At 45.0% G+C, this 26,695-nt stretch overlaps 1 protein-coding gene across 4 annotated transcripts in view; it reads left to right on the top strand.

Annotated features, from left to right (window-relative positions):
- The window catches only part of MTOR (mechanistic target of rapamycin kinase), a 151,146-nt gene that overhangs the window by 9,061 nt on the left and 115,390 nt on the right, over positions 1 to 26,695 (top strand). For all 4 annotated transcript variants that reach the window (XR_001888334.1, XM_017887986.1, XM_017887985.1 and 1 more), the window contains exons 7-19: positions 4,097 to 4,372; positions 4,458 to 4,566; positions 8,893 to 9,079; positions 10,380 to 10,508; positions 11,509 to 11,753; positions 13,391 to 13,606; positions 13,959 to 14,164; positions 18,016 to 18,138; positions 18,793 to 18,882; positions 20,038 to 20,130; positions 21,144 to 21,278; positions 21,519 to 21,648; positions 23,650 to 23,900. Coding sequence is in view for 3 of the 4 variants with exons in the window: in XM_017887986.1 (XP_017743475.1) it covers positions 4,097 to 4,372; positions 4,458 to 4,566; positions 8,893 to 9,079; positions 10,380 to 10,508; positions 11,509 to 11,753; positions 13,391 to 13,606; positions 13,959 to 14,164; positions 18,016 to 18,138; positions 18,793 to 18,882; positions 20,038 to 20,130; positions 21,144 to 21,278; positions 21,519 to 21,648; positions 23,650 to 23,900 (2,190 nt within the window). In the remaining variant the exon portion in view is untranslated. The remainder of the gene's footprint in view (positions 1 to 4,096; positions 4,373 to 4,457; positions 4,567 to 8,892; positions 9,080 to 10,379; positions 10,509 to 11,508; positions 11,754 to 13,390; positions 13,607 to 13,958; positions 14,165 to 18,015; positions 18,139 to 18,792; positions 18,883 to 20,037; positions 20,131 to 21,143; positions 21,279 to 21,518; positions 21,649 to 23,649; positions 23,901 to 26,695) is intronic.

The raw sequence follows: 26,695 nt of genomic DNA, 5'->3' as shown, positions 1-26,695 counted from the left end.
ATTACAGAAATAGCCTTCAAGAGAATATGGGGAGGGAGCTGGGAGAACCATCAGACCACAATGTACATCTGACCCTGAGTAAGCAAGAGGGTAAAATACGGCTAGAAGTGTCCTAGCCTACTATGCAGGGCCACTGCAGGGTCCTCAAGCCAAAGTTGGCCGTCGGAGAGGTCTGTGTCTCCCAGGAGCAGGACAGCCTTAGCATCCCTACTGTGTTCTGTCATTGACTGGGAGCAATGGGTGGCATTGCCACAAACTTAGTGATGGGTTTCAGAGCAGCAGCTGGGGCCTTTGGTTATGCGCCTTGTAGTTGGAGGTTGCATTCTCACGGCTGCCAGACAAAGCTATTACAGTAGTCTGGATGAGTGACAGTGGTGGCTTTGACTAAGAATGGTGGCACAGATACTGAGAAGTAGTTGATTGAGGATATATTTGGGAGGTAAAACTCCATCTGTGAGACTGGCTGTAGAAAACAAGCTGTGAAATTTTGCCCCGGGGATTCCTGCTTATAATAGACACAGTGCTTGTTAGATAATAGCTGTGCCCAGATGTGGAAGCAGCGCATGCAGCAGTTTGCAGAAGCAGGAGGAGTCTGGCTTCAGATCCCCACCGCTCTGTTGACTGTGTGACTCAGGCAGATTACCTGTTTAACCTCATTTTTCTGCCTTTGGACGGGAGCTCTTACCTACCTCATTGGGTTCTTGTACGGTTTCTAAATGATGTTGGCCTTCTATATCCATGAGTTCTACATCTGGATTCAACTAGTAATGGTTCACAAATACCCAGAGCTGGGTGCAGTGGCCCACACCTGCAATTTCAGCACTTTGGGAGGCTGAAGTGGGAAGATCACTTGAGCCCAGGAGTTTGAGACGAGCCTGGGCAAAAGATGGTGAGACCGTGTCTCTACGAAAAAAAATTTTTTAACTTTTAAAAGAAAAAAAAAAATCAAAGAAAAAATACGACAATTTAAAGATAATACAAATTTTTAAAAATACAGTGCAACAAATATTTACGTAGCATTTATATTGTATTAGGTATTATAACTAGCATAGAGATGATTTAAAGTATGTGGGAGGCTATACATAGGTTATATGCAAATGCTATGCTACTTTATCTGAGGGACTTGAGCATCTGCAGATTTTGGTATCTACAGTGGGTCATGCAACCAACCCCCATGGATACCAAGGGGATGACTATGTATGTGAAGTGTCCAGCACAGCACCTGATACATAGTGGGTGTTCTGTAAGTGGTAACCTTCAGATTTTCCCTCCTGAGTTTAATATGATGTTTTCCATTGTAATCTGGGTGGCTCTGAGATCTTTGTTTCCTCCCATTAAAACAGAACAGTATCACCTAGCTCATAGAGTGGTTGTCAGATTTAAGTGAAATAGTTCTTGTGAAGGTGGTTTGTAAATTATAAGAAACTATCCACGGCTGGGCGTGGTGGCTCATGCCTGTAATCCAAGCATTCTGGGAGGCCGAGGTGGGAGAATCACTTGAGCTCAGGAGTTTGAGACCAGCCTGGGCAACATAATGAGACGTCGTCTCCAAAAAAAAAAAAAAGAAAAAAGAAACTATCCAAATATAAGGTATTAAAATTTCACAATGTGTTCATTCATTCAATACATATTAATTGAGCACCTAGTATATGCCAGCTACACTGTGTCCTAAGAGCTAGAATAATCCAGCAGTGAACAAAACAGATTCCATTCTTATAGGGGAAGACAGATCATATACAAATAAAAACCTATTATATATCATATGGTTATAAGAGCTATGGAGAAAAGTAGAGTAAGGAAGGGGAATACAGAATGCTAGCCTAGATTAAGGATTACATTTTAAAACATGGTGCCATTTGAGTACAGCCATGAAGGAGGTTAGAAAAAAGCCTTGCAGGTGTCTGGGGAAGAGCATTGTAGGCAGTGGGCCTGAGGCAGGAGCGTGCTGGTGTATCAAAGGAGCAGCAAATACTGAGTAGCACCTCCCCTACCATGGCTGAGCAGAGTGAGCAGGAGAGGTGTGTGGGGATATGGGGTCAGAGGAACACCTAGGGGAAGGAAGGGGCATACCACATAGGGCCTTTGTGTGGGAAGCAGGAAGCTATAAGTGGGCTTTGAGCAGTGGAGTGACATTTAACTCATATTTCAAAAGGATCACTCTTGCCGGTATGTTGAGAATGGATTATTAAAGAGCCAAGGACTAAAGCCAGGAATCCAGTTAGGAGGGAACTGCAACAGTCTTAGCGGGGGATATTTGTGACTCAGACCACAGTGGGAGCTATGGAGTTGCAAGAAGCAACTGGATTCTGAATTTGGGATTTGCTGATGTTTTGGAGGTAGATGGAGAGGAAGAAGTGTCAAGGTGTTTGGCCTGAGTATTAGGAGGATAAAGTTGCCATTTGCTGCAGTGGGAAGACTGAAATGGAAGAGCAGGCTTGAGGGAGAAGGCTGGGAGTTTGGTTTTGAACCTGTTATCTTAGAGACCTGTTGGGCACCTGAGTGGAGATACTGAATAGTTCTGGGGAGAGGTCTGGGCAAGGGGGATGGATTTGGGCATTGTCAGGGAACTAGTATAGTTGGAGAAGAGATGGGGTCTGCGAACCTGAGGTCAGGAGATGAAGAGGACCAAGGGGAATGGGGAAGGAACAGCCAGGGAGGGAGGAGGAGAGCCAGGAGAGTTTAGAGTCTGAGAAGCCAAGTGAAGAAATGGCTTCAAGGAGGTGAAAGTATCAGTTGGATCAAATGCTGCAGATAAGTCAAATAAGATGAGGACTGAGAATTGACCATTGGATTTAGCAGCTTAAGACTCATTGGTAACTGACAAGACGAGTGGATAAGATTTTCTGAAAAGTGAAAATACGTGTGTCAAGAAAAGTTTAGAAGTTTGGAAAACTTGTGTCTCTTTCTCAATTTGGAGTCTTGGAGGATGAGTACTCCCCAACCCTGCTCCTGCGGCCCCAAGATCGAGTCTTGCTCTGTTGCCCAGACTGGAGTACAGTTCGCGTGATCTCGGCTCACTGCAACCTCCGCCTCCTGGGTTCAAGCAGTTCTACTGCCTGAGGCTCCCAAGTAGCTGGGATTATAGGCATGTGCCACCAAAATGAGCTAATTTTTGTATTTTTAGTAGAAACAGGTTTTCACCATGTTGGTCAGACTGGTTTCGAATTCCTGAGCTCATAATCTGCCCTCCTCGGCCCCCCAAAGTGCTGGGATTACGGGTGTGAGCCCTTGCTTCTGGCTGAGGATGAGTAATTAAGCAGCCCTTTGTAAAGGGAATAGACATGAGTTCTCAGTCAGCTTATTCCACACCACCTGTGGATTTCTAGGATTCTGAGAAAATTGCTTGGTTAAGTTTTTGTTTTTTGTTTTTTTGAGACAGAATTTCTCTCATTGCCCAGGCTGGATTGCCATGGTGCGATCTTGGCTCACTGCAACCTCTGCCTGCTGGGTTCAAGCGATTCTCCTGCCTCAGCCCCCGAGTAGCCAGGACTACAGGCACGCGCCACGATGCCCAGCTAATGTTTTGTATTTTTAATGGAGATGGGGTTTCACCACGTTGGCCAAGCTGGTCTTGAACTCCTGACCTCAGGTGATCCACCCACCTCGGCCTCCCAAATTACCGGGATTATAGGCATGGGCCACCATGCCCGGCCTGCTTAAGTTTTTACCTGGGTTTCCAGGGGGGAAGAAATAGATCAGACAGTCCTTAACAGGATGCTGGCAGGGGCCTCCCATCACCTTTGCAAGCCTCATTGCGGTAGCCTAGGTCAGTAGTCACAGCAATATGCAAGTCAGCCTTTCCAAACCAAGTGAGGAGTCCTGGGAGGTGAGAACCCTTGGCAAGGCAGCCCTCTGCTGCTGCTTTATTTTCAGTAGGTGGTGCTCTTCTGCCTAACTTAGAACAAAATCAGGTTCCTTGCAAGGTTCTGGGGAAATTGTAACCCTAAACATGAAGAGTGGCCACCCTTCACTTTGGAAGTAGTTGCATTTTGGGATTAGGCAAATGTAATGGTCTGTAGACTCCACAGTGCCCAGTTTGAATGCCAGTCATAAGTAAAGATGATTTTTTTTTTTTTTTTTTTGCTTATATATATAGCGTCTGAGGGAAGAAATGGAAGAAATCACACAGCAGCAGCTGGTACACGACAAGTACTGCAAAGATCTCATGGGCTTCGGAACAAAACCTCGTCACATTACCCCCTTCACCAGCTTCCAGGCTGTACAGCCCCAGCAGTCAAATGCCTTGGTGGGGCTGCTGGGGTACAGCTCTCACCAAGGCCTCATGGGATTTGGGGCCTCCCCCAGCCCAGCTAAGTCCACCCTGGTGGAGAGCCGGTGTTGCAGAGACTTGATGGAGGAGAAATTTGATCAGGTAGGTGGTGAGAGGCCATTTCCTTCTTTTCCCAAGCTCCACACCTCACTTTTCCCCTGCCAACCCTTTATCCTTCCTCTCTCAGGTATGCCAGTGGGTGCTGAAATGCAGGAATAGCAAGAACTCGCTGATCCAAATGACAATCCTTAATTTGTTGCCCCGCTTGGCTGCATTCCGACCTTCTGCCTTCACAGGTGAGGATGTCCATGGAAGACATCATTACCCATCTCAGGGTAATTAAACAGGGAACAGGTGATTCCAGAAAATCCAAATATCTTTTCCTTTGAAGCAGTGCCAACGAATCTCTGATTTCTTTGCCTCATGTCCAATTTCAATGATACTTAGTTCAGGTTTTCCACTAATGTCAGAGGCAGCAGACATAGGAACAATCAGAACAAGTAGGCAGAGAGGCAGTTCTACGGCCAAGCAAGTTCTCATGTATGGATGCCAACAAGTTCACAAGTAGACTTAAAAGAGACCAAAGGGCGGGCAGTTTTGATGTAGCTACTGTGCAGTATCTACTTCAAAGCTCTGTGAGGGAGGGTTTGGGGATTGTCCTGCTTCTGTCCCTGAGGTGGTCACCAAGCTGCCTCACCACTTGCAGGCAGCATCAATCCCTGGCTCCTGAACCTGGCCCAACTCAGATTCCAACTTCTCAACGAAGCCTTCCTGGATTGCTCCAGCTGTAAATGTCCTTTCCTTCTTCCGTCATAGTCCTCAGCTATGGAAAGGTTTGGCATCAGACCTGAGATGAACCCCACCTCTGCCCTTAACCATGAGGTTTTGGACAGATTACTTTACCTACCTGGGTTGCAGCTTCCTGACTTGTAAAATCAGAATAACAATCTCTGCCTCCCAAGATGAGCAGCATTAATGCCTAAGCACCTACTGTAGTGCCTGGCCCAGAGTTAGCCCTAATAAATGGAAACCATTATATATTATTACAGCCTCCTTAGGCTACTTCAAATCTGTTTTGGAAATAGGGTAGAGATAAAATCTGTAATGTTCCAGTTGCCTGTTCATACTTAATGTCCTTGTCTTACCTCCCTACTTGCTGAGCACAGGCACCCAGTCTTGAACATGTCTTCCCACTTTACCGTGGTGCTCATTGCCTGTGCTTAGTGAAGCATTCAGGACCCAGTGAGAGCCAGGAACATAAGCAAAAGGCCAGCCTGGCCCTCAGCAGACCCTGTTCCCTGGCACACAGACTCACTTCACGCCACCCAGCCCAGACAAACCACGGGAGAGATGTAGCTGGTCAGGTGTTAAACACACTGCTCGAAAGAAGTAGAACGTATTGGTTGAGGACTTGACAATCAGCCACACAAAACCACTGAATCTGTGAGAAATAACAGAAGGAAAATCACCCATATTTTGTTAGTTTCTATTCTTCCAGCCTGGCACCCAGCAGCTTTTCTCTTTTTTAGTGACCAGGGAGGCTGCTGTTCAGTAGAGCTTTAAATGATCTTGGATTAAAAGTCTGTGGTTCAAAAGAAACTAATAACTAGGCCAAATTTGATGAAAGTCTGGCATGTTACCCTTGTAAGTTACCCTTGTAAGTTCAGAAGGCTGCCTAGCAGCAGGATACAAAGGCTCGGAGGGCCCTAGATTTCTTCTTTTGATGTGGGTGTTTGTTATTGTTGTTGCTCTCTTTTTTAAGGTTAGTCAAAGTTGTTTTATTAAATTTGCTAAAATATGCCAGTGACATTCAGCCTGGGCACCCCCTATAAGTATTCGCTTCATTGCATAAGTACTATTTGTTTAAAGCTTGCAGTTTGGAAGTTATTGCTTAAACTTCTCAGTGGTATAAGCTTTAGAAATACAAAAAATACTCCCAAGACTGGACTGGAATCTCTGAAGTCAGATTTCTAATCTCTCAGGGTGTTAAATCCAGAAAAGAAAATTATGCTGTCTTGGGTTTTTTTTTTGAGACAGGGTCTTGCTGTGTCTCCCAGGCTGAAGTGCAGGGATGGCGGTCACAGCTCACTGCAGCCATGACCTACTGAGCTCAAGCGATCCTCTCACCTCAGCCTCCCAAGTAGGTAGGCCCACAGGCATGAGTCTCCACACCTGGCTGATTTTTAAAATTTTTTTTTTGTAGAGATGGGGTCTCACTATGTTGCCCAGGCTGGTCTTGAACTCCTGGGCTCAAGCAGTTCTCCCGCCTCAGCCTCCCACAGTGCTTGGGATTACAGACATGAGCCGTGGCGCCTTGCCAAGAAATTATACTCTTGATTTTAGCCCATTTCCTGCCGAAATGCTATCCCCCTAGTTTTTCTTGTTGACTCACTCTTATTTTAGGGTTGTATCACCTTGGTCATCTGTCTTCAAGCCCCAGCATGCCTCATTGTCATTTGACCGCAAAAGCCATGGGAGAAAACATTTCTCAGAGTAAATGCAGTCATGATGCGTGCTGCTTTAGGAGTCTAATTCACTGTCTAAATGTGGTTCTGGTAGCTTTCAACACCCCTAACTTCCTAAGGGATGTGTGGTTTTCCCTTCTCTCCTACTTTATGTGTACTACTGGTGCCTATACTGGGGACCAACATCAATGGAGAAGAAGGAATAGACAAGAAGCAAGAATCAGGAAATTCCAGCTTTCAGAGGAGAAATAACACTTTAGCTTGAATTGTACGAGAATCGCCTTCCCATGCACACTGGCTTATGTAAACTTAGTGAAAATATACATGTGGCTTTCCAAATTACAGACTAAATCTTTTATTAAATATAACTGTCACAAAAATCTCTAGGTAATAGCAAAATGATTTCCAGGCCTAAGCTGAATAGAATGGCCTGTTTATTGCAAACAGTGTTCAGTATTACAGTCATATTACTTAACGATGGGGATACATTCTGAGAAATGTGTCCTTAGGAGAATTTATCCTTGTATGAACATCATAGAATATATTTACATAAACCCAGATAGTATAGCCTACTCTACACCTAGCTCTGTGGTATAGCCTATTGCTCCTGGGCTACAGCTTGTGCAGCGTGTTACTGTAATGAATAGACAACTGTAAAACCGTGGTAAATGTTTGTGTATCTAAACATAGACATAGAAAAGATACACAAAAATATACTGTATTATAATCTTATGGGACCACCACATATATGTGGTCCATTGTTAACATAAACATTGTTAAGTGCCACAAGACTGTACTGTTTGTTTCTTTGTTTTTCTGAGACAGAGTCTTGCTCTGTCACCCAGGCTGGAGTGCAGTGGCACAATCTTGGCTCACTGCAACCTCCACCTCCCGGGTTCAAGCGATTCTCCTGCGTCAGCCTCCCAAGTAGCTGGGACTACAGGCACACGCCTCCACGCCCGGCTGATTTTTTGTATTTTAGTAGAGACGGGGTTTCATCATGTTGTGCAGGCTGGTCTCAAACTCCTGAGCTCAGGCATCCACCCACCTCGGCCTCCCAAAGTGTTGGGATTACAGGCGTGAGCCACTGTGCCCGGCCCTGTACTGGGTTTTTATTAGTTTGAGACAGGGTCCTTTTTTTTTTTTTTTTTTTAATGAGATGTAGTTTTGCTCTTGTTGCCCAGGCTGGAGTGGAATGGCATGATCTCGGCTCACCGCAACCGCTGTCTCCCGGGTTTAAGTGATTCTCCTGCCTCAGCCTCCCGAGTAGCTAGGATTACAGACATGCACCCCTGTGCCCGACTAATTTTGTATTTTTAGTAGAGATGGGGTTTCTTTATGTTGATCAGGCTGGTCTCCAACTCCTGACCTCAGGTGATCCACCCACCTTGGCGTCCCAAAGTGCTGGGATTACAGGCATGAGCCACCAGCCTGGCCCTGAGACAGGGTCTTATTCTGTCTCCCAGGCTGGAGTGCATGGCTCTTGGCTCAGTGCAGCCTCAAACTCCTGGACTCAAGTGATCTTCCTCAGCCTCCCAAAGTACTGGGATTACATGCGTGAGACACTGCACCTGGCCCATGACTGTACTTCAAATTTCATTATAATGTAAAATTGTTTATATCTTCTGTTTTTAAACAATGTTTGACATATATTTCTTAAGCAAGAGCATGTAATTCTTGTATCAAAATGTAACAGTAATAGAGACAATTACATGATACTGTTTTGGCAACCTGTTACGTTTTTTGGATTTTTGTTTGTTTGTTTGTTTTCTGAGACAGGGTCTTGCTTTGTCACTCAGGCTTGAGTGCAGCACTGCACACGATCACACCTCTCTGCAGCCTCAACCATCTGGGCTCAAGCGATCCTCCTGCCTCAGCCTCCCGAGTAACTGGGATTACAGGTGTGCACCACCACACCTGGCTAATTTTTATTTTTGTAGAGACAGGGTCTTGCTGTGTTGCCCAGGCTGTTTCAAACTCCTGGCCTCAAACAATCCTCCCTCCTTGGCCTCCCAAAGTGTTGGGATTACAGGCGTGAGCCACTGGCAGCTTTCTTAATTTATTCTTAAACTGAATTGCTTTATAGCACCTTTGACTGTTGATGTATAGACCCTAACCCTGACCTGGAGCTATCTACTTTGTCTTTTCTGTACTCAGATACGCAGTACCTCCAAGATACTATGAACCATGTCCTAAGCTGTGTCAAGAAGGAGAAGGAACGTACAGCAGCCTTCCAAGCCCTGGGGCTACTTTCTGTGGCTGTGAGGTCTGAGTTTAAGGTCTATTTGCCTCGAGTGCTGGACATCATCCGAGCAGCCCTGCCTCCAAAGGACTTCGCCCATAAGTAAGCACCTCTGTTATGATTTCACCTTCCACTTCATTTGGTTGGAGAGGAAGGACGCTCTATCCCAGATCCACAGAGCTTAAGCCATTTTTTGCATCATTAAACTCCAGGGTATAGCAAATCATATGAAGAACAGCCCTTCCTCAGTTGAATTCTAAGCTTTTCCAAATGAAATAACATATATGAACTATTTGGGGAGGTTGAATACCCTGAGAACACGTGAGATGTCAGTGCTATTTTCAGTGTTATTATTTACTGGAAATCTGCTAGTTTTGCTTTTTTCTCTGGCTTTTAGAAGTCTTATTTTGATATAAGACCTAAAGAGAGGAATCCTCGACTGTAACTGAAGGGACCTAAGGGTCATCTTTCCCTAACCTTAGGGACCTAAGGTTAAATACGTTATTCCACCTCTTTAAACCTTCTGGGGAATACAATATGAGAAACTCCCTCAGCATCCTGCCAGATGGAGAGGCCAGGGTGTCTTCGCTAAGGCGGGGGGTCGATGTTCCTCACCCTTTGTCTCAGGGTTGTCTTTATACTTCCCTGTTTATTAGCGAAGATTGCTGTGGTGAATTAATATGCCCCACTCATTCTTCTCTTTTTTTTTTTTTTTTTTTTTGAGATAGAGTCTCACTTTGTTGCCCAGGCCAGAGTGCAGTGGTGCAATCTTGGCTCACTGCAACCTCCTCTTCTTGGGTTCAAGCGAATCTCCTGCCTCAGTCTCCCAAGTAGCTGGGATTACAGGCATGTGCCACCACACCCAGCTAATTATTGTATTTTTTTGTAGACACAAGGTTTCACCATGTTGGCCAGGCTGGTCTCGAACTCCTGGCCTCAAGTGATCTACCCACCTTAGCCTCTCAGAGTGCTGGGATTACAGGTGTGAGCTACTGCGCCTGGCTCCATTCTAAAGCCCCGCATTCTCATCATAGAAGATTCTTTCCATACGATGGCTGTGTACTGCCTTCTTGTCCCTGATGAACACATTTTTCAGCTCCCTTCCTACGTAAGTATCTTGGTGAGCACCACACTAATCCATATGGTACAGCTGTGTGAATTCGGAAAAAGGGCCCCTTCCTTAAGACACTTTACTGCCATCTGCTGGATTCTTGTAGAAACATACACATCTACAGTCACTGTGATGTGATGGGCCCCTTTGAACTGTGCTGTGGACGGCTTGCACACCCATCTGTGGTAGCCCTGCCTGAGTAACCTGTTCTCCTTGCCCCAAGGTGATTCTGAGGTGGGACATTAAAGAATGTCATGATGTCTCAACTAACCACTGTTGGTTTCTTTGCAGGAGGCAGAAGGCAATGCAGGTGGACGCCACAGTCTTCACTTGCATCAGCATGCTGGCTCGAGCAATGGGGCCAAGCATCCAGCAGGATATCAAGGAGCTGCTGGAGCCCATGCTGGCAGTAGGACTAAGGTGAGTGTCAGAAACCTGAGCTTGCCCTATATCAATGTGAGGCTTGGCCCCCAGTGTTGGGACTGTTAAAAGAGTGAGGCGTGGTTGTTTGCACTTTCAATTGGATGGACAGGATAGCTTAGACTAAACGCATAGGCTAGTACTGAATCCTAGTTTCATCACTAGCATGTTATGTGATCTTGACTAAGTTATTTAATTTCTCTGAGCCTCTTTTTTTTTTTTTTTTTTTGAGGAGTCTCACTCTGTCGCCCAGGCTGGAGTGCAGTGGCGCGATCTCAGCTCACTGCAAGCTCCGCCTCCTGGGCTCATGCCATTCTTCTGCCTCAGTGTCCTGAGTAGCTGGGACTACAGGCACCTGCCACCACGCCTGGCTAATTCTTTGTATTTTTGGTAGAGATGGGGTTTCACCATGTTAGCCAGGATGGTCTCAATCTCCTGACCTTGTGATCCGCCTACCTCAGCCTCCCAAAGTGCTGGGATTACAGGTGTGAGCCTCCGTGCCTGGCCTCGTTTTTTTCTTTTAATCTGAAAAGTGGGTACAATAGTAATTCCTATTGTCTAGGGTTGCTGTGGGTTCATGATATAGTCACTCTTAGCACCATGCCTGGCATATAGGAAGTACTCAATAAATATTTGCAAATATTGTGTATATTATCATTGAGCAAGTTGCTTAAGCTTCCTAAACTAATTTCTTCTCATCTGTAAAATAAGGACAGTGTTTTAAATCTGCTTCCCAGAGCATTTGTTGAGACTTGGTCTTCTGTAGTGGCTGAATTATAGTGAGCAAGTCTTTTGTGACGAGAACCAGAAACTCACAGATTGTTTGGATATCTGAGACTAAGCCAAGAGAGTTTACACGTTTATTCTTATTTTATAATATCCTTTCTACTCTGAAGAACGGAGGCCTGATCCCCTTGCTGGGAGAGAAAGCTATTTCTTCCCAAGAACAGACTGAGTGTCATATGCCCAGCCCTTACGTGGCTTGTTTCCTTCCCCTCAGTCCTGCCCTCACTGCAGTGCTCTACGACCTGAGCCGTCAGATTCCACAGCTAAAGAAGGACATTCAAGATGGGCTACTGAAAATGCTGTCTCTGGTCCTTATGCACAAACCGCTCCGCCACCCAGGCATGCCCAAGGGCCTGGCCCATCAGCTGGCCTCTCCTGGCCTCACAACCCTCCCTGAGGCCAGCGATGTGGGCAGCATCACTCTTGCCCTCCGAACGCTTGGCAGCTTTGAATTTGAAGGTAAGAAATTACAATGTCTCTTGGCAAGGTAGTGAGAGCTGCTGGAAACTTTGGGAAAGGAATGAGAGTATCTAGACTTCCCGGATCTTGCTGTGATCCCAGAGACAGGATAGCTGATTCTGTAGCAGCTCATCCTTCCTAGACTCTTTCCATATGTTGGTAATTCCTATTTGTTTCTTTGTCCCATACTGAGTTTGGGGGCACATGATTTGAGGGAAGGTATACGTTGATCCAAGGAAATAATGCTTCAGAGACAGATCCCCCTCATGTCCTCACTTTTTCACTTCCTTGTAGCTGAGATGATACGTAATGCTTTAAAATGTATAAGCAAGGGCTTTTGGGTGTTTCCATGTCTATGGTGTTATGGTTTCTTTTTTCTTTTTTTTTTTTTTGAGACAAAGTCTTTCTGTTGCCTAGGCTGGTGTGCAATGGCACGATCTCAGCTCACTGCATCCTCCACCTCCTGGGTTCAAGCGATTCTCCTGAGTAGCTGGGACTGTAGGCGCGTGTCACCATACCCAGCTAATTTTTGTATTTTTGGTAGAGATGGAGTTTCACCATGTTGGCCAGGCTGTTCTGGAACTCCTGACCTCAAGCGATCTGCCTGCCTTGGCTTCCCAAAGTGCTAGGATTACAACCATGAGCTACTACTGTACTGTGTAGTTCTAAACTGCAAGTAAACCCGCAATAATACCCCACAGAGATATATTTCAGGAGTAGAAGTTGCTACTTTTGAAATTTAAGATCATATAGGTAGTATTGGTCAAGACTGTAGGGAAACAAGCAAGTACAGAAAGCCTGAACATGCTGTCTGGAGACAGCCACCTCTGGTTTCTCTATTGCAGTTCCTCCACTTAACATTGATTCACACTGGTGATAATTTATTTATAGTGAATAGAAAGTAGCTATGTTTAAACCCAGCCTACATAGACTCTTTGTCTGGTATTTAAATCTGGGAACTAAAACAGGCAAGGTAAATTTGATCAAGAATTGTATTATCCTCTAAGAAAGTAAGGGGTTGAGTTGGAATAAAACAAAATAATTTATTATTTGAAGGGAACATAAAAAGGCTAGGATTGGGGCATACCTTTGATCTGTTTCCCTGCTCCTTCACCACCCGCTTTTGCCTTTCTGCTGATTGAAAGCCCCCTTGTGACCCTTTAAGAGTTCTGGGTCAGGCCGGGTGCAGTGGCTCACGCCTGTAATCCCAGCACTTTGGGAGGCCGAGGCGGAAGGATCACAAGGTCAGGAGATCAAGATCATCCTGGCTAACATGGTGAAACCCTGTCTCTACTGAAAATACAAAAAGAAAAGAAAAAAAAATTAGCCGGGCATGGTGGTGGGCGCCTGTAGTCCCAGCTACTCGGGAGGCTGAGGCAGGAGAATGGCGTGAACCCGGGAGGCGGAGCTTGCAGTGAGCGGAGATGGTGCCACTGCACTCCAGCCTGGGCGACAGAGCGAGACTCTGTCTCAAAAAAAAAAAAAAAAAAAGAGTTCTGGGTCAGTATCTTATTGATCAATATCTGGTTGAAAGTAGAATTAGTAGCCTCAAAATGGAAAATTCAGCTAGCAAGCTGCAGACCTACCTGTCTGCAGCAGCAGTGTTTATTCTGTTTTCTCTCTGCCTTTCTATCCAGGCCACTCTCTGACCCAATTTGTTCGCCACTGTGCGGATCATTTTCTAAACAGTGAGCACAAGGAGATCCGCATGGAGGCTGCCCGCACCTGCTCCCGCCTGCTCACGCCCTCCATCCACCTCATCAGTGGCCATGCTCATGTGGTTAGCCAGACTGCAGTGCAAGTGGTGGCAGATGTGCTTAGCAAGCTGCTCGTGGTTGGGATAACAGATCCTGGTAAGGCTTCCAAGACAGAAGCAATCTAGGGGAGTTAAGGAGCTTAGGGCAGTTGGGAGTAGCCATTTTCATTACGTGGCCTCTCTAGAGATCTCGGCCTCAACAAGCTGATATTCAGCTATTTCTCTGCCAAGGCGTGTTAGGCGCAGCTACTCTAGCCTGTTGGTGTAAGATAATCTGCCTTTAATTCTTTGTCTTCACTCCTATGAGTAGAGAAAAGAGTAACAGAGGTTAGATGAGAGAAAGCATCTGGAATCTTCCCACTACGCTGATGGCAGTGGAGGTGGAAGCTGGGAAGGGCTGGAGTGATTGGGTCATGAAGAAATGTTCAAAGGCTCCATTGCTCTTGCAGACCCTGACATTCGCTATTGTGTCTTGGCATCCCTGGACGAGCGCTTTGATGCACACCTGGCCCAGGCGGAGAACTTGCAGGCCTTGTTTGTGGCTCTGAATGACCAGGTGTTTGAGATCCGGGAGCTGGCCATCTGCACTGTGGGCCGACTCAGTAGCATGAACCCTGCGTTTGTCATGCCTTTCCTGCGCAAGATGCTCATCCAGGTAACCAGGATGATGGCCAGACCCACAGGCAGGGAAAACAGGACTCTCACTGTGAGAGCTGCTTGAGGAAGCAGAGTTGAGGACAAGAATTGGGGAGAAAGATTGAGGTACCTGGTAAAAGCCACAAGTGTCTGCAAGGGTCCACGTTTCCCTGGCTTTATAATGGCAGTTCCAGTGCTTATCGCCTCATGAGCCCTTTGTCAATATGACTCCAAGGTGGTTCGGAGTCCTCTCATGCAGTTCTTTCTTTTTCCTGACAAGTTGCCAGTGATCCCATTTCTTGGCCCTCTTTGCTTGCTGGATTGATCTGCTGCAGATGGTGTCAGACTTCCCAGCGCCTCCCTATCCTTCCACTCTCCTGCTTTTCTTGCTGGTGCCAGGTCAAGCATGGAGGCCATTGTTCTTCACAAAAATAACCAATGTGAGACCGTTTCCACCGTTTATTCTAATAGTCATTGCCCCAGTCTGTGATCCTGGCTTTTGTTCTTAAATAATATGAGAATGCCAAACTCAGTTGCTTGATCTGTAGCCCAAGGTAGAATTCCTCTTGAGACATGGCTCCTCAGTTTTTGTCTTCACCTACCTAAGTTCTGTGGCCTCCTGGTGAGCAATACATGGTCCAGTCCTGCCTGGTGAAGTTATTTCCACCTGCCTCTTCTGGGTCTCTATGTGGTTCACCCACTCATTTCCTGTCCCCATTGCTCGCTGTCTGCTTCCTGACCCTCCCTCATGCTTTGTTTTGAAGTAAACACTTTTTGTAATATATAAGGAACTTAAACATAGAAAATCATTAATATATGTAACTCACTCTAGAGAAATGTTGTTTGTTCACAATTTGTCGTAAAGTGGCTGTAAATTATATCATCAATCAACAAATTAGGAAGCTGTACTTATGTTGGCACTTCTGTTTTTAGCATAATGATTTATTTAACTGCTGGCCTGCGTTAGAAGTGCCTGTCATTTTAAGTCTTAAAAAGATTTCTGAGTTTTAGGAAGGAATAGAAATCATTGTTGAAGGCCGGGCGTGGTGGCTCACACCTGTAATCCCAGCACTTTGGGAGGCTGAGGTGGCCAGATCACCTGGGGTCAGGAGTTCGAGAGCAGCCTGGCCAACATGGTGAAACTCTGTCTCTACTAAAAATAAAAAAAATGAGCCCAGTATGGTGGCGAGCGTCTGTAATACCAGCTACTCTGGAGGCTGGTGCAGGGAGAATTGCTTGAACCCAGGAGGCAGAGGTTGTAGTGAGCCAAGAACATGCCACTGTACTCCAGCCTGGCAATGGAGCAAGACTCCCATCTCAAAAAAAAAAAAAAAAAGGCTGGGCGCAGTAGCTCATGCCTGTAATCCCAGCACTTTGGGAGGCCGAGGCGGGCGGATCACGAGGTCCAGAGATGGAGACCATCCTGGCGAACACGGTGAAACCCCGTCTCTACTGAAAATACAAAAAAATTAGCTAGGCATGGTGGCGGGCGCCTGTAGTCCCAGCTTCTAGGGAGGCTGAGGCAGGAGAATGGTGTTAACCCAGGAGGCGGCAGAACTTGCAGTGAGCAGAGATCGCGCCACTGCACTCCAGTCTGGGCGACAGAGTGAGACTCCGTCTCAAAAAAAAAAAAGAAAAAAAAGCGAAATCAGTGTTGAGCCTGCTAGCTCAAATCATGCTGCATTAATTTGGCATAGAAATATATCTTAAATGGCTGAGCACAGTGTCTTGTGTCTGTTATCCCAGCACATTGGGAGGCCAAGGCAGGTGGATCACATGAACCCAAGAGTTTGACGAGACCAGCCTGGGGAACATGATGAACCACATCTCTACAAAATATACAAAAGTTAGCTGGGCGTAATGATGCATACTGTAGTCCTAGCTACTCAGGAGGCTGAGGTGGGAGGATCACTTGAGCCTGGTAAGTTGTGGATGCAGTGAGCCGTGATGGTGCCACTGCACTCCAGCCTGGGTGACAGAGTGAGACCCTATCTCAAAAAAAAAAAAAAGAAAAAAAGGAAAAAATAAATACCTCCTAATGAGAATAACAATATGTTCATTCTGTCAGCAGACTTTTTGACCACTATGTTCCAGGTACTGCTGGGCACTGGGAATATAGCAGTGAATAAGCCAGGCGTGGCTCCAATCTTCATTCTTTTTTGTTTTGAGACGCCGTCTTGCTCTGTCTCCAGGCTGGAGTGCAGTAGTGCGATCTTGGCTCACTGCAACCTCTGCCTCCCAGGTTCAATCGAGTCTCAGCCTGCTGAGTAGCTGGGACTACAGGCGCCTGCCACCATGCCCAGCTAATTTTTGTATTTTTAGTAGAGACAGAGTTTCTCCAAGTTGGCCAGGCTGGTCTCAATCTCTTGACCTCGTAATCTGCCCGCTTCAGTCTCCCAAGGTGCTGGGATTACAGGTGTGAGCCACCTCGCCCGGCCGACTCTAATCTTCTAGAAGCTGGTAGTAAGCTATCAGGCCATCTCATTTTTTCAATACTGCAGAGTGTGAAGCTCCTTTGAATGAATTTATGTACTGAATTTAGCCCTTGAAACTTTAAAATTACTCTTTTTTGTTTTAAACTTTGATATAGATTTTCCAAATTGAGTTGTACATTTTCATGCCTTGGTAAAGGCTTTGGTGTTTTGTTTTATTTTGAGACAGAATCTCACTCTGTCACCAAGGTTGGAGTGCAATGGTGGGATCTCGTCTCACTGCAGCCTCTGCCTCTTGGGCTCAAGCAATCCGTCTGCCTCAGCCTCCCAAACTGCTGGGATTACAGGCATGAGCCACTGTGCCTGGCCGACTTTGGCCTTTCTTGCGGTCTTGGTCATCAGGGTGGGCATTGGTTATTGTTATTAGGATGCAGTGAGGCTCTCAGGCTCTGAAAGTGAACTTGGAGTTCTTTGGATTGGCCCCGCACTGCTGCAGATAGTTGGGCTCTGCTCTGTGAGGCACATTTCCTCGCAGTCAGCCATGTCTTCCTGGTGCTGCAGGTCTATTCTCAGTATCCCCTTCATTTCTTTTCCCTGTGGTCTGCTATGACTGGGGAAAACAGGCTGCCAAGGGAATCCAGAAAATCAGGTTATGAAGTCAGTAACCTAAGACAAAATGTAATGTTAAATTGTAGACTCCTCTGGGTAGCTGAGTTAACCTGAGCTCTGTGACATCTGCTTTTCTTACTGCTCATCGATTTCCTTCTGGCAGCTTTATCCAGAAGTCTGTCTATATTATGCTGTCTATGTCACCATGAGCTTAATGTGCTGATTTGCTGGTTTTGTAAGGATGTCAGTTAGAACCAGCATGTTATCTCCAGTCAGTAAGGCTTTGGGGGATCCTGCCAATGTGATCCCCACCTATTGAGTTTATCTAGATGTACCCCAAACAGCTACAGAGTATCAACACTTCTCTTGACATCATAGCTGTTCTAACTGTTCTTTGATTCCTTTGCCATTTTTTGTAGTCCTTAGTAATTTGCTGTCTGGACGAAGATTTTTCTCCCAAGGGCCCTACCTTTGTTCCTCATTTTTATAGAACTCTACTCTCAGCTCTCCCTGTTGGTTTTTCAGTCTTCTCTGGCTGTGCTACATTGTTAAAAGCTCTGCTTTAGAGAAGACCATGGGACGTTGGAGTGCTGTGATAAAAGGAAAGGGAGTAGGTTTTCGAATAGTTTTTCTTCCTGGCGCACTTATATCTAAGGCTGTTCTGTCACTTGCAGAGATGTCTGTTGCTCATTGAGTATCTAGCAGCTACTTCATCTGTCGTGGAAGTCTTGGTTTTTCCCCCAGTTCCCTGCCACTTTTTCTGTTTGACACAGTCTCTCTCTAGAATGTCTTCTGCCATAGAGAACATATGAGCCTTTCTTCCCTACAGATTTTGACAGAGCTGGAGCACAGTGGGATTGGAAGAATCAAAGAGCAGAGTGCCCGCATGCTGGGGCACCTGGTCTCCAATGCGCCCCGACTCATCCGTCCCTACATGGAGCCTATTCTGAAGGTAACACAAATCAAGAGGCTGGCACTTCCTTTCTGCGTTGTCATCAGCTCATATGGGGAGATGGGAGTGTTTCAGTGCTCACTAGTACACTGAACAAAGTAGATAATTTCCTTGCTCTCGTGCTTGGAGACCAAAGGGCCATATCAAGCACTTTCAGTTAAAGAATACCAAGAATCTCATCAGTTGCAGGAAAGTGCTCTCCTTATAAAAGGTAAGAGATAATGCTTCAGGCACATCATCACAGGTGTTTGGAAAGGAGAAGTAGGTGGATAGTAGCATAAAATAGCTCTCCCAAAATGAGGAAAAAATGAGCTTGAAAATCTGAAACAACCTTCAAATCTGAACACATTAGAGTCATGTGAAGTATTTTACAATGTATGTGAATCTGGATGAACAATCACTGAGATAGTTTAGAGGAGACATGAGAAGATACTTTCACATCATGGTGCTTCCCAGCTCTCTCACATGTCAGACTTATACTTCGTACAGAGAAAAGTTTGAGAATTTACATTCCAGAGAAGTCTTGGGTTCATAAAGCTTAGGAGGAATTTCTTTATGACTGAGATGGTGTCTTGGGTGAATTTGACTTATGTGAAAGAAAGGTTTCTAGTAGAGTCTAACCTGCATTCGTTTTCTCATAACTTCTTTCCCTAGGCATTAATTTTGAAACTGAAAGATCCAGACCCTGATCCAAACCCAGGTGTGATCAATAATGTCCTGGCAACAATAGGAGAATTGGCACAGGTAAAGGGGCAGCTACTTTTTCCGTGGTGGAGATGGGGTGGAAAGGAAACTCACCTCTGAGGAAGTCCAAATGCTTTTTTTTTTTTTAAATGAAAGATCTCACATGTTTATTACGGAACCCAGCCAACCAACGCATTCCTAACATATTCAGAGAGAAATAATACATTCTCAATAAAACACATCCGACTCTCCAGATAGTGGTGACATTTTCAGCTTGATATGGTCACATCATTGTGACCTTCAGACAGCATCAATATGTGTGCCATCTCATGTGCAATTCCTCATAGACCCAGTTTGGTTCTTCTCCAACGTCTTTTTTTGGAGTTGTACCTGGTTTTATTACCAGTTTTCATCCGAATCCACTGGGGAATGGGACGATTTTACTTTTGTGTTTTGGCCAGGAATTGCTTAATTCTGAAAGTCTTGTGAGAAGACATGGCGAGAAGCAGAGTCAAGCACACACCACGATGGTGGAGAAAGGAAGAGAGGCCTTTTTGTTGTTGTTGTTTTGTTTTTTGTTTTTGAGGCAGAGTCTCACTCTGTCGCCGGGGCTGGAGTGCAGTGGCCAGATCTCAGCTCACTGCAAGCTCCGCCTCCCGGGTTTACGCCATTCTCCTGCCTCAGCCTCCCGAGTAGCTGGGACTACAGGCGCCGCCACCTCGCCCGGCTAGTTTTTTGTATTTTTTAGTAGAGACGGGGTTTCACCGTGTTAGCCAGGATGGTCTCGATCTCCTGACCTCGTGATCCGCCCGTCTCGGCCTCCCAAAGGAGAGGCCTTTTTTTAAAAAATTATTTTATTTTATTTACTTGTTTTTGAGATAGTTTCACTTTATCCAGGCTAGAATGCAGTGGCGTGATCTCAGCTCACTGCAACCTCTATCTCCTGGGTTCAAGTGATTCTCGTGCCTCAGCCTCCCAAGTAGCTGGAATTACAGATGTGTGCCACCACACCCAGCTAATTTCTGTATTTTTAGTAGAGATGGGGTTTCACCATGTTGGCCAGGCTAGTCTCGAGCTCCTGATGACAGGTGATCTGCCCTCCTCAGCCTCCCAAAGTGCTGGGATTACAGGCGTGAGCCACCGTGCCCGGCCTCAAAATACTATTTAATGCCATAATTTCTAACCCTATCTACCATCCTCTTTTTCATTTTGCAGGTTAGTGGCCTGGAAATGAGGAAATGGGTTGATGAACTTTTTATTATCATTATGGACATGCTCCAGGATTCCTCTTTGTTGGCCAAAAGGCAGGTGAGTATTACTGCTTCCCGACTGAGCAAGACAGACCCCATGAGTCCGGGGGCCTTGCTTCTCTTTATTCACCTTAGTGTCCTTACCCAGTGCCTAGAACAGAGTGTGATACATAGTAGGTGCTCAAAAATATTTGTTGAATGAGTGAAAATTAGATAGATTTGAAACCAGAATTACCTGTTGTCCTGACCCAGAGTCAGTTTCAGTAAGTATCAGGGCTGACTAGTGCCATTTTGTCTATACAAAAGAAAATGCAGGTCAATTATCAGAGCCCTAGCTCTCAGAGGGAAAAAGAAAGCCTTGGCCACTGCCTATGAGGGAACAGAGGTTTAGCTCATCCTTGCCCAGCCCTGGTTCTGCTTTCCCAATTTGAGGCTATTAGATGACTAGACTAAAATTAAGAACAGTCTTAATTTATTTCTGGGCATGGCAGCTCACACCTGTAATCCTAGCACTTTGGGAGGCCGAGGCAGGAAGATCACTTGAGCTCCAGAGTTCGAGAGCAGCCTGGGCATAATTAGAGTTTGTCTCTACTAAAAAAAAAAAAAAAAAAATAGCTGAGCATGGTGGCGTGTGCCTGTAGTCCCAGCTACTCAGGAGGCTAAGATGGGAAGATCACTTGAATCCAAGAGATTAAGACTGCAGTGAACTGTTATCACACCACTGCACTCCAGTCTCCAGTGAGACACTGTCTCAACAACAACAAAAAATCTTAATTTCCTTTTGAATCTCCTGTTAATCATTTGGGATATGGAAGAATGATGTATTTTCTTTGAGAAAGGTGGGAATTTTCTTTGTCTCTTGATCCAGTGGTTGTTGCAGATTTGTGTGCTTGATCAGCCTTGGTTTTATGCCCTCTTGGGATTTCTGCTCATGGTTAGTGTCTTTACTGGAAACCTCTTGTCTTCTTATAGCCTCTAACACTTCATTACAGTCATCATACAAAGAGTTCAACTATGCTTTCTTTTCTCTCATACTGGCTCAATGAACCATGTGATCTTGTGCCTATCTAGGTGGCTCTGTGGACCCTGGGACAGTTGGTGGCCAGCACTGGCTATGTAGTAGAGCCCTACAGGAAGTACCCTACTTTGCTTGAGGTGCTACTGAATTTTCTGAAGACTGAGCAGAACCAGGGTACACGCAGAGAGGTAGGGGACATGGCAAACTTGGTCTTTAAGACTTTACTGGGAGGATGGTAAGAGAGAGAAGGTTGCAGCATTAACATGCTCTGACAGTATGAGTCAGACTTCTTGTCTGTTTCCATTTTGTTCATGTAGCTGGTCATTTGGGTGTGAATTGGGGTTTAAACCTGAGAGGAGTATCTGTGATACTTGTTGTAATCATGTTGTGATGAATGTTTTCTTTTTTCCCTCCCCTTTCCCACCCAGGCCATCCGTGTGTTAGGGCTTTTAGGGGCTTTGGATCCCTACAAGCACAAAGTGAACATTGGCATGATAGACCAGTCCCGGGATGCCTCTGCTGTCAGCCTGTCAGAATCCAAGTCAAGTCAGGATTCCTGTAAGTTGGGGGTAGCCATGAAAGACTTGCGAAGTTCTCACTCACAGAACCCTTGCTGGTTGTGTTTAGAAAGTCTGGAGCTGGATTACTGAGAAATAGGATATTGGCTCATTTAGCAACTTTTGAATGAAAAGTCAGTAGTTTCTTCTTGAATCCCAGAAGGGATGCTGCTTTCCATTGTGGCCAGAGTCCTCATGTCTGTCTAGATTCTTTGTCAAGGGTTGACATGCCAAGTCTGTCTGCTTTTTGGTGCCAATGCAAGAGATACACATTATAACCCTATTACCTCTATCTCTCATTCTTTCTTAGTGCTTCTTTGATGTTCTCGTTCCCATAGTATCTACAGAAGAAGAGATAATTGATTCTCCATTTTAATTGATAGGGAAATCAGAGGCGAGGCTCAGGGCCATAGGGAAAACTAGCAGCAATCAGAAATTTGGGGCTCTTTTTTCCGTGAAATGGTCTGGCCCAAGAGCCACATTGCCTTGCCTTTTTTTTTTTTTTTTATGAGGTGGAGAGTCTTACTCTGTTGCCCAGGCTGGAATATAGCATTGCAACCTCCGCCTCCTGGGTTCAAGCAATTCTTCTGTCTCAGCCTCCCAAGTAACTGGGACTACAGGTGCACACCACCACACCTGGCTAATTTCTGCATTTTTAGTAGGAATGGGGTTTTGCCATGTTGGCCTGGCTGTTCTCAAACTCCTAACGTCAAGTGATCTGCCCGCCTTAGCTTCCCAAAGTGCTGGGATTACAGGCATGAGCCACTATGCCTGGACGCCCTTTTTTTTTTTTTTTTTTTTTTTTAAGTTTTGTTTTATTTTTAATTGACACAGGGAGGGGGAATAGGGAGAGGTTGGTCAATGAGTGCAAGGTTCCAGTTAGATAGGTGGAATAATTTCTGGTGATCTTTTGCCCATTGTCTTTTATTGTTTTTATTTTATCTTAAATTTATTTTTTTGGAGACAGGGTCTCAGTTTGTCACCCAGGCTGAAGTACAATGGCATGATGTAGCCTCGACCTCCTTGGCTCAAGTGATCCTCCTGCTTCAGCCACTCAAGTAGCTGGGACTACAGGCGTGTGCCACCACACCTGGTTAATTTTTGTATAGCCCATTGCCTTTTGACAAGTAGCCTGAGTGAATGGGGGTAGGGTATGGGGTTGCAGGAGAGTTTTCTAGACTTAACCCATATTCCCTCAGGGCAGGCCTATTTCTGACATTGAAAGTTAACATTAGTTATCCCAACTATTCCAGGAAAATGTTATTACCCCAAAATGAATTGTTTCTAAACTCACTAGATGGGATGGTATTGCTTCAGATTTCTTCCTCTTCTGGTATGAGGGAGGCATGCCTGTGATGTCATTATGTCAGCCCCATAGCTGTGGAGAGCAGGGCCCGAGCCATGTTGCTCCTGGTGTTCTTCCTTATTCATGGCACCAGTCAGCCCAGCTCTTCATCTGTTTAGTTCTTACCCTCCTCACTGCACTCTTCATGTTACTATACCTCCCTCCCTTGCCGCTGCCCCCTCCGCCACCGTCAGAGTCCTTCAGGTCCTTATTGTTCAAGTCGGATAGGTAGTATTTGCCTACCAACTTGTGTGAGCTCCCTAGGGGAATCAAGCAGCTGCTGAACAGATGTTTGCTTAATTTAATTCCCTCTATTTTGGGGGAGTAATTATTTTTATTGATAGTTTCAGTTTTAAAGTTGTGAACGGTAAGAAGCTAAATTAAACAGAGCAATTTAGAGAAAACCAACCCATCATGTACTGTTTTAGGCTTTTGTGGTTTGAGTAATAGAAAAGCCAAAAACTGTTTACTCCTTGATGGTGAGAAGCTATTTATTGGTTCCTAATAGACCTTGAATTCCCAATAGTGTTAGAACATACTAGGAAGAAAGATACGAATGCTAATGTCTGTTAGGAGGTTGTTTGTTATTAACTATGCTCTGCCTAAAGTCATGTCATGCTGTGTGTACCTCTAATGCTCTCTTTTGTTTTGTCCTAGCTGACTATAGCACTAGTGAAATGCTGGTTAACATGGGAAACTTGCCTCTGGATGAGTTCTACCCAGCTGTGTCCATGGTGGCCCTGATGCGGATCTTCCGAGACCAGTCACTCTCTCACCATCACACCATGGTTGTCCAGGCCATCACCTTCATCTTCAAGTCCCTGGGACTCAAGTGTGTGCAGTTTCTGCCCCAGGTCATGCCCACGTTCCTTAATGTCATTCGAGTCTGTGATGGGGCCATCCGGGAAGTAAGTACCTCAAACCCCAATCCTTCTCTTTCTCCTCTGCACCACATGCACAGATCCATCTGTGCTTCAGCTTCTTAATCGTGCATTCTGTATGCCCTTGAGCCTAATGCCTTCCTCCCCCTTAACTCCCAACGTGTAAGCGTATGATCGGCTCACTCCAATGTCCTGGCTTGGATGGCTAAAAGGGCCAGGTTCAGTGGCTCACACCTGTAATTCCAGCACTTTGGGGGCCGAGGTGGGTGGATCACCTGAGGTCACCACCGTGTAGCCTGGCCAACATGGTGAAACCCCATCTCTACTAAAAATACAAAAACTACCCAGTCGTGGTGGTGCGCACCTATAATCCCAGCTACTCGGGAGGCTAAGGCAGGAGAGTTGCTTGAACCTGTGAGGTGGAGGTTGCAGTGAGCTGAGATCGTGCTACCACGCTCCAGCTTGGACAACAGAGTGAGACTCCATCTCGAGAAAAAGATGGCTAGAAGATGAATGGCCTAGGGGAGGAAAAACATTGTCATTCTCAGTAATCTAGAGTTCAGTCAAGTTGTAGATGCCCCACAAATACAAAATCAGTCTGGATTTCTGGTTGCTCCTTCATGACAAGATTTAAGTCATAACATTTTTAGTGAAAATACTACACAGGTGAACTTGCATGCTCTTACTGGATCTCATACTGCCACCAGTTGGTCCCGTTATTGTTGATCCTCAGTGCGAGCATGCAGCCAAGTGGGTGTTTATCTGATCTCTCCATTGTAAACTTATCTGTTTTCCTTTGCCATTAGTGAGTAATCTGTGGGGTGACACTTTGAGACTCCATGGCCCTCCTGTTCCTCAGCTACCTTCCATCCAGTAATTGTAGCATCCATTGATAATCCTCACTTGAATTGATTATCAGTCACACTAGTGGTTGCAAAGTGATGACTTTGTAATTTTGTCGTTCCTTCTCCATTTCATTAGCCGACAGCATTTTTCTGTAAAGAGGAATTTTCCCCTCCCCCACGTCTCACTGTTGCTGTTTCTTGTGTCTTTCTCTAAATCACAGAGTATGCAAAATGGTTCCAAGATTATATGTCCACACTACTACCAACCACAGATCTAAGTAAAGTTCAGGGTAGCTTTGTAGTTCCTGTTTTTCTTAGAATACACTCTACTAAGGGTGTACAGTCAGAGTACTATGTTTAAAAGATAATTAATTACTTTTCCCTCTGATCATATTGTTCACATGATGTACATTTAGAGGAGATAGCATGTTTTTAGAAATTATGTTTCCTAACTTTGTGTCTGGAGTATAGACATACCGTTTATTTGTTTCTATTATATTTATAATTGTAGCTCTCAACCTCATTGAATTTTTTTTTTTTTTTTTTTTTTTTTGAGAAAAAGTCTAACTTTGTTGCCCAGGGGGGAGTACAGTGGCACGATCTCAGCTCACTGCAACCTCTGCCTCCCAGGTTCAAGCAATTCTCCTGCCTCAGCCTCTTGAGTAGCTGGGATTACAGGGGTGCACCACCATGCCCGGCTAATTTTTGTATTGTTAGTAGAGACAGGGTTTCCCTATGTTTGCCAGGCTGGTCTTGAACTCCTAACCTCAAGTGATCCAACTGCCTCAGCCTCCCAAAGTGCTGGGATTATAGGGATGAGCCACCACGCCCAGCCAGAATTCTTATTAACTCTAATAATTCACCTGTAAATTCTCTCAGGTTTTTACCCTAGACAGTTATATAGTCTGGTGCGGCAGGGAGGGAAAAAAAAAAATGGATGTTTTGTTTTTTAGTTTTAATCTCGTAAACCACTTAGTGACACAGTAAGGAAAAGTAATAAGTAATAAAAAAGTAATAACACCTCTACTACCATGTTTTTGGTTTTTGAGATAGGGTCTTGCTCTGTCGCCCAAGCTGGCAACACAGAGGTTGCAGTAGGTGATATGGGCTCACTGCAACCTCTACCTCCCGGACTCAAGTGATCCTCCCATCTCAGCCACACGAGTAGTTGGGACTACAGGCATGTACAACCACACCCAGCTGATTTTTTTTGGGTTTCGCCATGTTGCCTAGGCTGGTATCAAACTCCTGGACTCAAGCTATCTGCCCAACTTGGCCTCCCAAAGCACTGGAATTACAGGAGTGAGCCACTGCACCTGGCCTACTTCCATGTTGATTAGATGCAGTGGTAGTGGAAATCTGTAACCTTGCTCCTGATTTTAATGGACTGCTGTTAAGATTTCACTACTAAGTATAATGTTTGTTGTAGCTTTTTGGTAGATATATTTTTATTTTATTTTATTTTTATTTTTTAAAAAATACGGAATGCTTCACAAATCTGCCTGTTATCCTTGCATATGGGCCATGCTAATCCTCTCTAGATTGTTCCAATGCTAGTATGTGTGCTGCCAAAATTAGCACTAGATAGCTTTATAAAGGTCAAATATTCTCATATAAAGAGATTGCTAAAGAGTTTTATTATGAATGGATATTGAAGTTTTTAGTGTGTAATAATCATATGATTTTTGTCTTTTAATGTGTTGAATATGTTGACTCACATTGATACGTGTTCTAATGTAAGAATGCTGGCATTCTTGTATTAAAACCACCTTGGTTATAATGTATTTTTAAATTTCAATCTTATGTCAGTTCAACTTAGAGTTTTTGCTTCTGTGTTCTTGATTGAATTGGTCTATAATTTTCTCTTTTTTAACTATGGGCTCAAAGGTATCTACTTGAAGCAGTTTTGGGTACTTTTTTTTTAGGAAGCTGTTCATTTTGTCTAAGTGTTAAAACTTGTTGATGTGAAATTGTTCA

Source organism: Rhinopithecus bieti, unplaced genomic scaffold (assembly GCF_001698545.2).
Source record: "Rhinopithecus bieti isolate Rb0 unplaced genomic scaffold, ASM169854v2 scaffold_16234, whole genome shotgun sequence".
Taxonomy (NCBI): domain Eukaryota; kingdom Metazoa; phylum Chordata; class Mammalia; order Primates; family Cercopithecidae; genus Rhinopithecus; species Rhinopithecus bieti.
This window is presented reverse-complemented; position numbering and strand designations above follow the sequence as displayed.